Genomic DNA, 15,704 nt, shown 5'->3' with positions numbered 1-15,704 from the left:
TAAAATCTGGTTAGACTGCCTTATTATGTCAGGCGTAATTTTTTTTTCAATATTTGGTATGTTGTCTGTCACTTAGGCTAAAAAAGTACATTGGTTCCACTAGCACAGGTCTATCAAACTAGTGGCCCGTGGGTCAGATGCATCACTCACAGTCCAGACCCACTCCAGCTCCCCGAATGGGGAAATCTTCACATCATGTGACAGCAATATGATACAGCGAGTTGGACACCCGTGCACTAAAATCTCTAAACATATGTCTACATACATGCTATTTTAAAAAATATTAAAAGTATTTCTAAAGTAAAGATAAAAGGGGTGGTGCTCATCTCTGTTTCTTAGACAAGGGAGATAACATTGTCCAAATGCTGTTACCTTCTCTCCAGAGTGGGCATTTCCATTCACATTTACATGCTTTCTAACTTTTAGGTGGGCAGGAGCTAGCACAAGAAACTAGAGCTCACCCCACCCTCTCCAACCCGGGCTGTCAACTTTCCAGGTGGCAAGCTCAGCGTCTTACCCCTTGAAAAGTATTTTGGCCATATATATATCTATATATCTATATAACCAGAGTTGCGATGTTCAAAAACATAAAAATTAAAAAAAAAACACCTCCCAATGCAAAATAAAATACCTCCTGCCAAAACATAAAAGGAACAGACACTGCTAAATCACAATTAAGCTTTAAAAACCTGATTGAAAAAAAAGTTTTCATAGTTTTATAAAATGCAGCAATGATGGGGCTTGGCACCTTTCTGGGCTAATGTATTTCAAAGAATACTACCACAGCAAAGATCTGGCTTCTGATCCATGACCTCTTTAGCTCCCAAGGGGCGAAACCTTGAGCATTATTACTAATTAAATAACCTTCATTATTTATTTATTTTATTTATATGCCACTCAAATCCTTAAGGAAATTATATTTCAATTTGTTTTAGAACCAGCTGTAAAAATTCCTCATTGCCCACAAATTATTTCCCCAGCACTCCAGAATCAAGAATGTCTCTTCTTTATCAAAGCATAACATATAGACTGCTAAAGCCATTCACACATTTAAAAATACTCTATTCTATTATTTGGAATGGGAAATACAAATCAAGTAGAAATTAGATACTAGCCATTTTATCACTGCTTATTTGCTCATTTTGTAGAAACAGCATCCCTCAGGTTGCTAATAAACAGAAAACTCTCAATTATGTTGTCCCCTCATAAATGATCCCAGTTCCATAGCATGTCTTCTGCTTTCCGGCTAGTCTTCTGGTTGGTGGCACACAGGTGTGTGCGACGATCAGTTAACTGGCGGGCATGCTCACACCAGAAAACGGAAGACCACCTTCCAGTTTCCGGCACTGCTGCATGCACAAAGGCCAACTGATCATCACACACGCATACACACCAGAAACCCAGAAGAGGAATGGGCAACGCCACGTATGCCAGGCGACATGGCTCAATTAAATTGCACTGAGTTATTGAAGAAAGAGGACGTAAGTTTAAAAATAAATAAATTAAATCACATGAATATGTTCAATTTAAGATTAGGATGTTTATTTTTGAAATGCACTTTACAACCTCAAAGATCCTTTCTTAAAATAAAGCACAATTGTTTACCTGAGAATTGGGTAAAAAGAAGCAACTGTATATCTCTATAACTTGAAAAATAATTATATATATAAAGAATTATATAATACAGGTAAACCTCTAATCAATAAAATCAATAGGTATGTGATTAGAAATTGAGGTGGGAAAAGTAATCTTTAGAATCTAGGTTGATCACGACACAAGTATCAAATATAAAATTGATAATACTATAATTAGTCAAACACATGACAATGGAACATTGTTCAAGTTCTTCCTCAAAAGGTTTAAAAATATTGATAAATTTAGTAAATAAATTCATGAATAATATTTCTCCCTCTTTACATTCCATTCAGATTTCTCCATTCAGGAGTTTGGACATTTCCTTATATTCTTGCAAAGAACAATATTAAAACCTTTTTTATTTTCTAATATTGTTTTAATAGTATGCTTCACTATCATACCTATTAAAAAAACCCAAGAATTCAGGGGCTATGTCTACTTTGATTAAAGAAGATTCTGAAACAACAAAACTCATTCAAAAGTATTGTTAGAATATTACAACATTCAGATATGTTCTTGATATATTCCTAATATATAAAAACCACTCTGAGAATACTGGGACCAAATATCTTAAGCTAGATCTATTTAAAAACTACAGTACAAAACTTGATTTTCAAACTTTTTAGAGAGAAGGTACTAAATGATCATCCAGATTAAAGAAAAGACAAACAAGTGAACTCTCAGTCAAGGATGATTATTGTCTCAGTTTAGACAACTGGGTATAAAATTGCAATAGTAATTGCAATGGTAAAATTTCAATTTTATTCTAGATTAGAAACTGCTAAAAAGGCATCAGTATCTCTAATAGCATAAATCACATGTCTCAATGTATTTATCAGCACTAATTAATAAAAGATATTTTAAAAATTATGGATTAAGCTATTTAATCTTAATTAGACTGTTTACAAATAAAAGTATAAAACTGCAAAAAGCAAATACATAAAAACTATATATATGCACACCTAAGAAATTCTAAGTAAGAATTTCCAGACTTTCTGATAATTCAATAATTGTTTCTACACTAGGGCTGTGAACTCTGCAGCTTCCAGCTGGAAGTCAATCTAGGTAGGACAACTAATAATAACTGTACCAATAGAATTACATTTTCTCTATCAGAATGATAATTTTTCAGATTGATTTCAAATTATTACAACCTGCACATCATAAAAGACTGCAACTCGTTCTTAAATTGACAGGAGTGGGAGATAACATCTCATATTTATATTACAAACCTCCAAAACTATTTTTAACAAGTCACATTTGATAGAACTGGATTTCTAAAGTAAAGATCTTAAAATCTTCTACTTTAAACTACACCATATAATTTGAAAATGTATTTTTAATGTTTAAAAAACAAAAGAAAATCACTATGACAATTATTTTTTAAAAAAATATGAAGTGTTTGAAGAAAGGTACAAGACAAATTGTTTAGGATTGCAATTAAATATTTAAAAATCATTTCAGAAATCAAAAAATATTGTTTTTTCAATTATATTTATATGCAACTAAACCAACATTTGACCAGCAATACTCTTGATAACAATGTGTACAGTCTTTAAAATACTAGTATGTCAGTTTCCAAAGAGCAAGAATGCCATTTCCTTATTAAAATGAAGTTTTAAAAACTTCATTTATATTTTCTTAGGAAGGCAATTAAAATACGAATATTAATTAGTATTATTAATAGAAAGGTTATAACAGCTATTAGTGCCCCTGTGCCCCTGAACTTTAATTCTGGAAGAAATAGTAGGCAATTCAAACATAAAAGTCTTTTGGCTGTCAAGAAAATACTATTTTAATATGTTTTAGAAAGTGATGATATTTTGTACCTTCACATAAATTGAAATACCGTTCATAGCTTAATCCCACTGCTTCAAGAGACCTGATGGCACTTACCGCAAGTAATACTGTTTTAAAGCGAAGGCAGCATTAGAACAACTTCTGGGAAAGTTAAATGCTTCCACTATTTCTCCCCACTGATTCTTTTCAGATACCTGTCAAAAACAACACAGGGAAATGCACAAATCCACACACAACGTCGTTGATTGTCACTATCAAAAGGGCTAACATGAAAGAAATATGATAAAGGTTTTTTTAAAACGATAGGATCTGGATTTTCTATTCTCACTGACAGTCACCTGCGATATAATATTGCTCTTTGCCTTGTGTTTTACATTTCTTTTATAGAGGAAAGAGAAGGTGAAGGGAATTTTATTCTGTGGAGATGTTTGTTTTTGTCTTTGCTACCCGGACAATAACCAATCGGGAGTTCCTCTGTTGTCTGCTTTTAAATCCTCCCGCGGTCTGCTGAAGCCCAAAGAAGTTGAAAATGAGTCAAGGAAGTCTCGGTGGGGGCTGAGGGGGCAGGAAAACCGTCCCGCTGACTCTCCCCCCTCCGCAAGCTCTACAGATACAGAGAGGCCTTTCTTTTGAGGCCTACAGTTCTGTCCCTAGTCTTGAAGCCTAAAGATGGCTATTTGATTACACATCGTCTTGCCTGCCCCTTTTGTTAGTTCTTCCCAGAAGGGACTCCGAGAGCAGCGCCAATGCACCTCCACGGCAGCGAGGATCATTTCCTAGCCCCATGGTCCGTGCCGATTATCGATGTTAAAACATGCCCGCTAATTTTGAGTTCCAGTAAAACTGCACAGACTCTGCGCGAGCCGCGCGCCCACACACACACTCACACGCGGAAGAAACTGCTCCCAAACACAATCTCCTCCACTTGCCTTGTCCCCAGAAAAGGAGGGAACGAACCAAATATCGAGGGCAGAGAGAAAGGGGGCACGAGAAGCTGCCTTCAGCATCCCTGAATTCCCCCTGCCTTTTCGTCTCTTTCCCAACAAGGCCGAGCCGCCAACCTACCTTGCCTGCTTCCCTCTTCCACTTCCCTCCTTCCCAAGCCGGCTAGAAGAACGACCGATTCCGGACACCCCCTCCCCCCGGCCAACCGCCTTTTCCGCAGGGTCGGAAGAGTTTCGAGGGGAGGTTAATGGTAGGGAAAGCCAAAGGAAAACTTCCACTCACCTTCCCAAATCCGCCTAAAGTGGTGACTCGGGTGTAGAGAGCGTGAAGATCCAGCTCCTTTCCACCCACCACAGGGATCTTCTTAAAAGGAGACCTGGCGAGAGACGGACACAGAGAGAGAGAGAGAGAGAAACAACTTGTCAACTCTGCCCCCCTTTTCTCCCCTCGCAGGGGGCCACTTCGTCCTTCAGGGCAGGGACTGGAAGTTAAAAATCGGTCGGTTTAAACAACCTCCCCCCATCACCATCCTCTTCCATCTCCCCATTTTCCTTACCCTCTGCTGTGGTGAAACTGCCGCAGCTCGTCCAGAAAAGCGAGTCCTTTTCTCCGATGGTCTGGTTGGTTTTTTCCGGCCGAGTTTGCCATTTTGCCCCTCGGATTTAAAAGATTTGGGTTTTGTCTCCTTAAAAAAAATCCAATAGAAAAACAACAACAATCCGCGGTTCCTCCTTGCCTTTAAGAGACCCAGGTTCCTGTACTCGGCCGGGGATCGGCCATGGAGAGGGGCTTGATTTAAAAGAAAAAGTTTAAAAGGAATAAGACAAGCCGGAGAGTGGTAATTGCAAGTCCTGTCTCCACACAACGCACAGGGTGGGAGAGGGGCACCTCTCGGTAATTCTTGCTGCTGCTGCCGCCGCCGCCGCCGCCTGCCTGCTGCTCTCAACACCACAAGCCCAACCAAGCCAGCCTGCACATGAGACTCAACATGGTGCTGCTGGATCACACAATGAATTGGGTTAGTGTTGTGGTAGAGTGGGGGTTGGGGAGGCTACAGTGAGATACTGACAGTATATGTGTATTACAGACGCGAATCTATGAAATCTCCCTTCTCCCTCGCTCTCTCACATACAATCGCGCGCGCGCGCGCGCGCACACACACACACTATATATATATATATATATATATATATATATATATATATATATATATATATATATATATATATATATATATATATATATATACACACACACACACACTGTACGGCGGCAGCGGTAGCGGCAGCACAAGATTCGCTTCTCTCTCCAGACAAAAAGATCTGAGGCAGCCGTGCTGCTGCCTGGACGAGAGCGCAACACAGCGAACCCCGGCGGCCAGCTGAGGCACTGCAAAAAGCAGCTTCGAAATGGCAAAAGCCAGGCCTGCCAACGAGCAGTTCCTGGTGGGGAACAATAGGCTTTTCTCGCGGCTAAGGGCTCATCTGCAATGTGCCGCAAACTTCACACAAAGCCGGGCGGAAAGAGAAAAGGTAGGAGAAAGGAAAGGCTACTACCGGTTGTTCCAGGGTTAGGGTCAGAGGAAATGTTCCATTCTTCCAAACTTTAAACAGATGGAATATTTACTGAAAGATAAAAAAGGAGGGCAAGAGGAGGACTAGGTTTTTTTTTAATAAAGCCTCTGTGTTTCTTTAAATAGTTAATAAATATCCTTCTCTAACAGATTTTTAGAAAATGTAAAAGGTAAAATTTTAGTGAAGTTATTTATAATACATATTCTCATCAATTTCCACAAATCATCTAAAAAGTAATCATTAGATAGCTGACTCTTAGAATAAAGAGATTCATAAGAGATATGAAAAACTTTAATAAAATGTGGTTTCTTGAGACTCACTAAAATAATTTTACAATTAAAAAGTATAACAAAGAATATTCTTTCTGAGCCAACTCAGGAAGCTCAAACTGTCCAAGGATTTGCTGATACAGATGAATCATTGAGTCTGTCATCTGTACCTCTATAACTGTCTGGTTTGGTTCTGCAACCCAACAAGACTGACACAGACTTCAGAGGATAATCAGAATTGCAGGGGAAAAAACCACAATTGCTGCTAACCTGCCTTCCATTGAGGACCTGTATACTGCATGATTCAAAAAGAGGGCAGTGAAAATATTTACTGACCCCTCGCATCCTGGACATAAACTGTTTCAACTCCTACTACCCTCAAAACGTCGCTATAGAGCACTGCACACCAAGACAACTAGACACAAGAACAGTTTTTTCCCGAACGCCATCACTTTGCTAAACAAATCCCTCAACACTGTCAAACTATTTACTAAGTCTGCACTACTATTACTACTAGTTTTTTCTCATCATTCCTATCTCCCATTTCATCCCACTTAAGACTGTATGACTGTAACTTGTTGCTTGTATCCTTAACATTTTTATTAATATTGTTTCCTCATTGCTTATTTGATCCCTATGACAATAATTAAGTGTTTCTACCTCATGATTCTTGACAAATATATCTTTTTCTTTTATGTACACCGAGAGCATATGCACTAAAGACAAATGCCTTGTGTGTCCAATCACACTTGGCCAATAAAGAATTACAGTATATTCTATTCTTTATTATAAAATATATTTAGAAATTGCCTATACATTGTTGTGGTTGGCTCTGGCCCAGCTCCTGCCCCAAGGAAGATCCACACATGGGGAATGATGCATAGGAGAGAACACCTGAAGGATTATTACAGGAGATAAGTGAGGCCACCTGAGGTTGGGTGGGGCTGCTGTATAATTAGTACTACAGATAAAAGAGCAGTGTGCTGGTTTAGCCTCGTGGCAGTTTCGTCAAGATCGTGGTTTTTGCTGTTTCCCTGTTCAAGTTTGTGTGTGGACTTTCTGGACTTTAGAATTGGACTCAAATTCCCAGATATTCCCAGTTGTAAAGTGAGCGGTGCCCGATGAAAACGGAAGCTCCATCATTCCGGGAGAGTCGTCAACAGTCTTCGAATGACTCAAAACTAGGGGGTCTCCCTCTCACCAGTACTTGGCAGAGGTGAGTGAGGCAGTTTAAATTTTTGTGTGCTCTAGCGGCAGGAGCAGCCAAGGCAAGGATAGGCAAATTGCGTACAGCGCGGGTAGAAAGATTTCTGCGGCTCAGTACACCAATTGCGCGCGTCCTTTACGTAAGTGTCAGCTGGGGATTCCCTGGAGGAGGTCATTTTAATTCAACAATTCTAAAGACCCCAGAAGCCGTTCCAGCGCACCTGCCTTATTACTACGAGCATTCTCGGTCCGAGGAAGTTGCAGCGGCGGACCCCATGCCAAGGACCGCTTGAAGCGGCTATTCACAAAATGGCGGCGCCCACGGGAAGAGAGCCCCATTTTGTGCCTGTCAGCAGAGACGGGCTCTACTTAAGGGGGCGGGGGAGCAGAAGGCGGTGGCCAGTTGACTAAGCAAATGACGGAGGGAGGGATGAGAGGAGCTTCGTAAGCGCTCTCGCCCGGCCCTTCAACGGGGTTTTACGTAAAAGACTGACAGCCGAGGCAGGCGGAGCTAGCAAGCGTAAGCCACCCGGAGGATTTGCGAGCTTCAGTTGTTCTCCCGACGGTCTTAAATAGGACTTATTCTTAATTTGAAGTCATTTGGGTTGGCTGCTCATTTGTTTTCCTTTTCCCTTTGGATGCGTGCCTTTTTAAAATTTGCCTTGTGGAATTTTCTTAATCCGTCAGAAACTCGTCAGCCTCTCGACGAGCTTCCTACCCTTCCGCCGCTACGTAGGTCTTTACATGGTTGGGGGAATTGGATGCCGGTCACAACCGGGATGAAATAAGCGGTGTTATGCTATTTTCTGGTTTATTTTCTTTAATGCCTCGGGTTATTTCAGCTTCTTTTTAACTAGATCAGCCCGTGTAACTTTTCCTCCTAATTATCTTCCTTTGCAAAACTGCGTCTTAAAGGATGGATGGGTGGTTTTAGATTGTATCATTAATCATAATGTCACGTTTGGAATGAACCTCTGTTTCTGTGCGGTTTACTGCTCCTTTCTGAATATATCGCTTTGTTAGAATGATGCTTCTCAAGTTGTAATGTTGGTAAGCATTTAAGATGTAATTGCGGCTGTGTAAGAATCTCATTTCTCTTTATCAGTAGCATTTTTAACGGTTTATGTTTTTTTAAAAAGCAAAATTACAGCGCTAATCATTATCTGTCTACCATAACATAATTTGTAAAGGGTAAAAATAAATGGAAGTTGCTAAACTGTTGGAAAGTAGAGTCTGTCAAAAAGGTATGAAACCCATCTAATATCTTTTTCCTATAAAGATTTTTAATATCCTATAAAGATTAAAATGAAAGGTTATGAACGATCTTGGATTCTATGAGAGGATGTAAATTTTACTTGATTTGGTGTTAGTATGAAAATAAAAGCTAATTTGGAATATTGCTAAGAGATATATTGTTAATTTCTTACTAGTGTTATCCTTGTTATAATTTACAGAAATATATGGATCACAGATACTGTGCCTCCGTCCTATTTATTAGGTTTGTTTGTGTATAAATAATATGAAAGAAACCCACTCAGTCTGCTTTCCTAGTAAGAAATAGTATCTACTTTTCATTGTTTTATGAAAATATCTGCTACTTTCTGTTTGCAATTTATCTGTTTTAAGTGCCTCTTAATTTTATTCTGAGATATGGGCTGTTCAGAGTCTGCTTTTGAGTGTTTGGCGACTATTATTATTATTATTATTATTATTATTATTATTATTATTATTATTATTATTTAGACTTGTATGCCGCCCCTCTCCGCAGACTGCTTTTAAATATGTTGCTTTATTAATAATGAACCTATGAAGTTTGCTTCTATGTGGCTCCTATCAGGTATGCTGGCTTCAATACAGTTTACTCCAGGCGAAATATGCATAAGATTTGTTTTTAATAATATGCACCTTTTCTTAGAATTTTTATATGCATCTTAAAGATATCTTTTGGTTTTTATAGGTATTTTATTCAATTAGGTGGTAAAATGCCATCGATAAAGCATCTTTTTATACTAGCAGCGCATACACTACTTATGTAACCTTGTTAAAAACTTGAAAATGCTATCTTGGAGGACTTGGCTAGGAGTCAATATTGTATATAGGAGTTTATATTGTATAAACCTAAGTAATTAGGTTTCAGTAGATAAGTAAGCATTGGATTCCGGTGCTGCTGGGGAGAGGCAGATAGGGCAGGAGCCATGGGATAGGTCACTCTCGGGGAATGAGGGCTCGCTGTTTGAAAGCAATCACTTGTTCCAGCTCCATGACCTCAGCCCAGGGTACTGGTGACAAGCGAACTCTGGGCCCTAGGCTCAGGCTGCTGCTACTCAATGCCAGGTCAGTTGTAAATAACGCTCTCCTCATATGGGATTTGATCCTGGAGGAAGAAGCCGGTCTGGTATGTGTGACTGAGTCCTGGCTGAGCCCAGAGGGAGGAGTTCCTTTCTCTGAAATATGCCCAGCTGGGTTTCAGGTATGGTACCAGCCACAACCCCAGGGAAGGGGGGGGGGAGTGGCTATTATAGCCAAGGAGACGTTTAGCCTACGCAGCCATGGACCTGGCAGCCATGGACCTGACCCAAGTAGTTCAGGGTCTGACTCATGAGGGGAGGCACGCTCCTGACATGATATTCCTCTCAGAGCAACCGAATGATGGTCTGAAGTTAAGGGGCTTAGATGTTCTGCCCTTGTAATGGTCAGACCATTTTCTGCTATGGCTTGACTTCAAGGCTCCAATCCTCCCCCCAGGGAGGTAGAATCGATTAGGTGGTTCCACCCCAGATGCCTGATGGACCCAGAGGGCTTTCAGAGGGCACTTGGGGTTTTACCGGATTCACTCATACACAGTTTGGCAGAGTCCCTCACTGTGGCCTGGAGGAAAAGTAAATCTGAGTCTGATTGAACATTTTTAAGAACTCACATTAAGACTTACAAAGTGGCGCTCAAGGCAGCAAGATGCCTTGATTGCATCAGCGAAATCCCGCCCGGATGCCCTGTTTAGGGTGACCCATTCCCTTCTAAATCGAGGGGGTTGGGGAGCCTTTGCAGGATAAGGCTGAGGATTTTAATGCGTTTTTTGCTGATAATATCACTCGGATTCGGATGGACCTTGACTCCGATTGGAACGCATTGTCGGCTGACAACGAATCAGTTGAGCTGACAGGGGCCCATCTTGTCCATCTGTCTGGGAGGAGTTTGACCTGGTGACACCTGATGAAGTGGACAAGACCATTGGAGCTGTGAGTTCCGCCATCTGTTTCCTGGACCCGTGTCCCTCCTGGCTGGTTTTGGCCAGCAGGGAGGTGACACGCAGCTGGGTCACTGTTTCCTCTAACCTGCACTATGCGCTATAGTGCAAGAGATTTGAGGCCTCTGCGCAGGAATTTCCAATTCTAGCACAGAAGTCTGAAAACTTGGAAGCCATGAAGAAGGAAGCTCAGCTTCTCCATTGCATCTGGAAGGAGAGTCCAATATGGGTTATTCTCAATCCTATTGGTCGAGACTGAGTTTAAAATTAACATATTATTAGGCACCGCCCCTTGCCTGCCCCCAGTGAGCTCAGTTTTAATAACTCAGTTCATGTAACGAGACGTATGAGTTTAGTTGTAATAAAGAAATTGTTTATTTTAATTGTTTTATCTTGTTTTAACTTGTTTAACCTGTTTTCTCTTCTTGTTATTACTGTTTTTGCAGATGCTGCAGAAGACCAGGAGGGGTTTCTGTCCTCCGTGGGCAGCATCCCCCATCGAAATTCCCCCAGGAGACCTCTTCCCTCATACAGGGTACCGTCCCACAAAGGGGTGTCAGCCTGGGGTCACTGGCCTCTGTGGCCAAACTCGGCTGGGAGCCGAAGGTGGGGGGGTCCGCCCCCCCCCCACTGGGAGGCTTGGGGACATGGAGTCCCCCGAAAACAACATCAATTGCCTCAGCGTGGAACAGAGAGGCTGGGGCTCCTCCTATGTCGGCGGCTGTCCTCAAGCCGCACGCAACTGCCGCAGCCGCTGCTCGGAAAAGAAAGCGGCAGGCTTCAAAGATATTCGCCTCCCATATGTTCGGCGGCCAAGCCGCAGGCTTCATTGCCGCCGGTGTAGTCAGCAATTGCTTTCCGGCACTGGGAATTGCCGAGCCGATCTGACAGGAGATGCGGATGTGGATTGAAAGGAGACTGGCGATCTCCCATATGTTCGGCGGCCGCCCGGAACGCTGGGGAATGCGGAAGCATGATCCCCTTTTTGATCAAGGCCGGCGGAGGGGACAGTAAGGGCTCAGCACTCCTCCTCAGTCCCCTTATTGGAAACGGCTATGCACCGCGCCCGCCATTTTGGCGGTTGGCGGGAGCCTCTCCCCCCTCCTGTATTCTTCCTCAGTAACCGTTTTTTAAAAAGGCGCGAGGAATGGCTGGAAGGGCCTGGAGGCGCATGCGCACTACACAGTAGGCACGGGGGGCCATTTTGTGGATTGGTTGTCAGCAAACGAAGTGTCAGCAGAGCTCCGTGTCTGCTCCTTTCCTATTTCGTTGTGGTTGCTGATTACTTGTGAGTAATGTGGAAGCGAATGGCAGTGGAGAGCAAAGTCTCCCTCCTACCCCACTGCCCAAGCCCAAAGGTAAGGGGAAGATAAAGGCAAAATCATCACAGTCTTCCTCCTCAGCCATCAAGGAGGCCGAGAGGCGGATCCAAGCCCTTGAACAGAAGTTGGAAGCAGCCCTTAATACGGCTCCCTTAGCCAAGGCTGGACCATCGTTGGGTCTTGGGCAGGCTGCCGGCTTAACAACCCCAAGAGCTCATGGGGAGGCTGGAGCCAAGATAGATTGGTCTCCAGACCACCAAGCATTGCCCCTGTTACATGTTCCTAGAAGTAGACCAGGCTCAGCGGGCCAGGAGAGGTCAGTGTGGGGTTGCTCTCCTCAGCCCACAGTGGTTCCAACAGCTACCTTCACACCTACAGCTGCGGGACTCAGGGCTCAGCCAGATGCGTGGCAAGATATGTCACCAGCCCTTTAGGAGTTAATTACTAATGCCTACTCACAGGGCATAGCAGTTGGAGCACAACAAGGGCCTCAACAACCCAGACAAGCCACAAACCGGGATCTCTGGTCTGCACCGCCCCTTTCAGGTTTGGGTTCTGTGACTGAAGAGCCAGCGTTAATGGAGGATAGTGACAAGGACTATGATATGTCAGAGGATGAAACACCCCCAGAACAGCCGCTAGTGGCGGGTCTGTTTAAACAATCCTCGTTCAGGACACTACTGCATAAGGCAAAACAGACAATGGAGTTGAAGGATCCAGCTCAGCCTTCACAAGTCATACCATCCAGGTCCTCCACTCTGTTGAAGGAGCCTAAGCCTGAAACAGACCATGTCCCGGCATCGGAGATCTTTGTTCAAAGCATTAAAAGACCAGGGTAGTAACCGGCGGCAGCCCAGGGTCCATCAGTGGTAGAAAGGAAATTCTACACTTTTGACGATGAGGTAGATGCCTTGCTTCAGTTTCCTCCTATTGACCAGCCGGTGGTAACACTGGTTTCCAATGCTTTGGTCCCTGCTGAGATGGGAGACAATTTGAAGCCAGAGGACAAGAAGGCCGAGGTTCTTCTGAGGAAGACACATATGATGGCCGGATAGGGATTCCGCACAGCAGCAGCTGCATCCTTTTTTAATAGAGCCTCCATAGTATGGATTGAGGATATGCTGTCTCGCCTGGGGCCAGAGGAGGGGAGAATGCGCCAGGACCTTAGTAAGTTGTTGGCGGCGGCGGAATTTTCAGCCGATGCCACCTTACATGCTGCCAAATTCGCGGGGAGAGGGATGTCAGCCACCCTTGCATCACGTCGACTGCTGTGGCTGCGCAGCTGGCAAGCAGACACTAAATCGAAGTGGCGCCTGGCCTCTTCGCCGTTCCAGGGCTCTCAACTTTTTGGAGACATATTGGAAAAAGTCCTCATAGAGGACAAGGACAAATGGAAAATACTCCCGAGGTCCAAAAGGGGACAGGATCGCCGCCAGAACCCCTACAACTGGCACCAGTCCTTTCGCTGGGACACTTCATGGTCAAACCAATCATTTAGGCCCTTCTCTCAAGGCAATTTTACCCAAAATACCTACCGGAGTGACCAGGCGCCATTTCAAGACCGCACAAGGGGATATCAACAAGCTAGATGCCCATTTCGAGGTTCCAGCCAGAGGGGCTTTAAACGCCCCAAATGACTCTATCGTGACACAGCCAGTGGGAGGGAAACTCCACCTTTACAGCACCTCCTGGCGTGCCACATCCTCAGACAGATGGGCATTATCTACAGTAACACAGGGACTGCGGTTGGAGTTCGTTCAGCCCCCACCCAGCCGTTTCCTGCATTGCCCACGGCCCAGAAACCCTATCAAACGGAAGGAAGTACACCAAGAAGTAAGTCACCTCCTGGAGATCCAGGCCATAGAGCCCGTGCCGAAACACGCAGAGGGCACGGGATTTTACTCTATGGTGTTCATAGTCCCCAAGGCATCGGGGGGGGGGTCGCTTAATTCTGAATCTGAAACAATTGAATCAATACATTCTTTACCGAAGATTCAGGATGCACACTCTACATACTATCCTAGCGGCAGTGCTCCCTCAGGACTTCCTTACCTTCTTAGATCTGAAGGAGGCTTATCTGCATGTGCCGATATTTCCACCACATCGCAAGTATCTCCGATTCTGTATAGAGGGGACACATTATCAGTACAGGGCCATGCCATTTGGCCTATCATCGGCCCCTCGCACCTTCACGAAGTTGCTGGATGTGCTCACAGCGCATCTGCGCGCGCGGTCCGTCCGCCTGATGGCATACTTGGACGATATAATCATTTTGTCCAAGTCCCAGGCAGGGGCGCACCAAGACCTCCACCTTACAATGAAGGTTCTGGAGGAACACGGCTTTACAATCAATATTCCCAAGAGCCAACTGGAACCATCTACAAGGCTCCTGCATCTGGGGTCGGTAATAGACACAACTACGAGCATAGTGTCACTTTCACTGGACAGGCAGGACAACATCATAGCCTTGATAACCTCCATCCAGAGACAACGGAAAGTCTCCCTAGCCTTATTGTCCAGGCTGCTGGGGACCATGGTCTTGTGTATAGGGATCGTGCCATGGGCCAGACATCACATCCGCCCGTTGCAAGGGTTTCTGCTTCCGGCCCAGAGGGCAAAACTGGGTCAGTCATACAAGCAAATCAGGCTCCCACAGAGGGTCAGGACGTCTTTGGCCTGGTGGACTTCGCCAGCCCTGTTTCAGGGGTGTTCTTTCCAGACTCACGATCAGGTCGTCATGACTACAGACACCAGCTTGTCGGGTTGGGGCGCGCACATAGACCTCCAAGTGGCACAAGGACTTTGGACCAAGCCCTTTAAATATCATCCTTCTGGAGCTCAGGGCTGTGTTCTTAGCGCTCCAACACTTTGTGGCTTTGGTTCAAGGGAAACACGTGTTAGTTTTAACGGACAATGTGGCAACAAAGGCCTACCTCAACCACCAGGGAGGCACGAGATCACCACGCCTCATGAGGGAGACCATGGCTCTCTTCAATTGGGCCGAATACAACTTGGCTTCTCTATCTGCGGAGCACATAGCAGGCGTCAACAATGTCCAGGCCGACTGGCTGAGCCGAACCACCTTGGACCCCACGGAGTGGAGACTGGATCGGCAGTTGTTCCACAAGATCACTCTTTGATTCGGGACACCGCTGGTGGACTTGTTCGCCTCTCACACCAATGCACAGCTCCCCAGGTTCTATTCTCGGTTCCATTCACCCACGGCGGAGAAAATCAACGCCCTGAGGTCAAGCTGGCCACGCGGCCTCTTATACGCCTTCCCTCCAACAAATTTGATTCAAAGAGTGATAGACAAAATTCTACTGGAGGAGGCGGAATAGTTGCTTGTCGCACCACATTGGCCACGCCGCCCGTGGTTCTCGGACTTAGTAGCTCTGTCGATCTCCCCACCTTGGAGGATCCCGGACAAGATAATCACACTCAGCCAAGGGTCAGTCTATCACCCAGACCCGCAATGGTTTCAATTAGCCGTTTGGCATTTGAAAGGAACAAGCTGAGGGAGCAATGTTTACCGGACAGTATCATTGCCACAATGCAGGCTGCCCGCCGGCCATCCACGTCCAGGATTTACCAGGCAACGTGGTCGGCCTTTTGTAAGTTCTGCAACGGGAAAGATATGGAACCGGAAAGGGCTCAAATAGTTACTGTACTAGAATTTTTGCAATTGGGCCTCGAGAAAGGACTAACT

General features: G+C 44.3%; 1 protein-coding gene across 5 annotated transcripts in view; it reads right to left on the bottom strand.

Annotated features, from left to right (window-relative positions):
* The window catches only part of ARID2 (AT-rich interaction domain 2), a 453,518-nt gene extending 448,032 nt beyond the window's left edge, over positions 1-5,486 (bottom strand). For 2 of the 5 annotated variants that reach the window (XM_070755575.1, XM_070755576.1), the window contains exons 1-3: positions 4,937-5,485; positions 4,663-4,756; positions 3,532-3,629 (exon numbers count right to left, since the gene is read on the bottom strand). In XM_070755575.1, the coding sequence (XP_070611676.1) occupies positions 3,532-3,629; positions 4,663-4,756; positions 4,937-5,028 (284 nt within the window). In that variant the 5' untranslated portion in view covers positions 5,029-5,485. Of the gene's footprint in view, positions 1-3,531; positions 3,630-3,773; positions 3,844-4,500; positions 4,542-4,662; positions 4,757-4,936 lie in introns of those variants that run through there. The other 3 variants (XM_070755580.1, XM_070755577.1, XM_070755581.1) reach the window with 3 other exon arrangements.
* Positions 5,487-15,704: the final 10,218 nt, after the last annotated feature.

The sequence above is a fragment of the Erythrolamprus reginae genome, chromosome 6, assembly GCF_031021105.1.
Source record: "Erythrolamprus reginae isolate rEryReg1 chromosome 6, rEryReg1.hap1, whole genome shotgun sequence".
NCBI classification, from domain to species: domain Eukaryota; kingdom Metazoa; phylum Chordata; class Lepidosauria; order Squamata; family Dipsadidae; genus Erythrolamprus; species Erythrolamprus reginae.
Note: the sequence above shows the minus strand (reverse complement) of the source record. Positions and strands in the feature narration are given on the sequence as shown.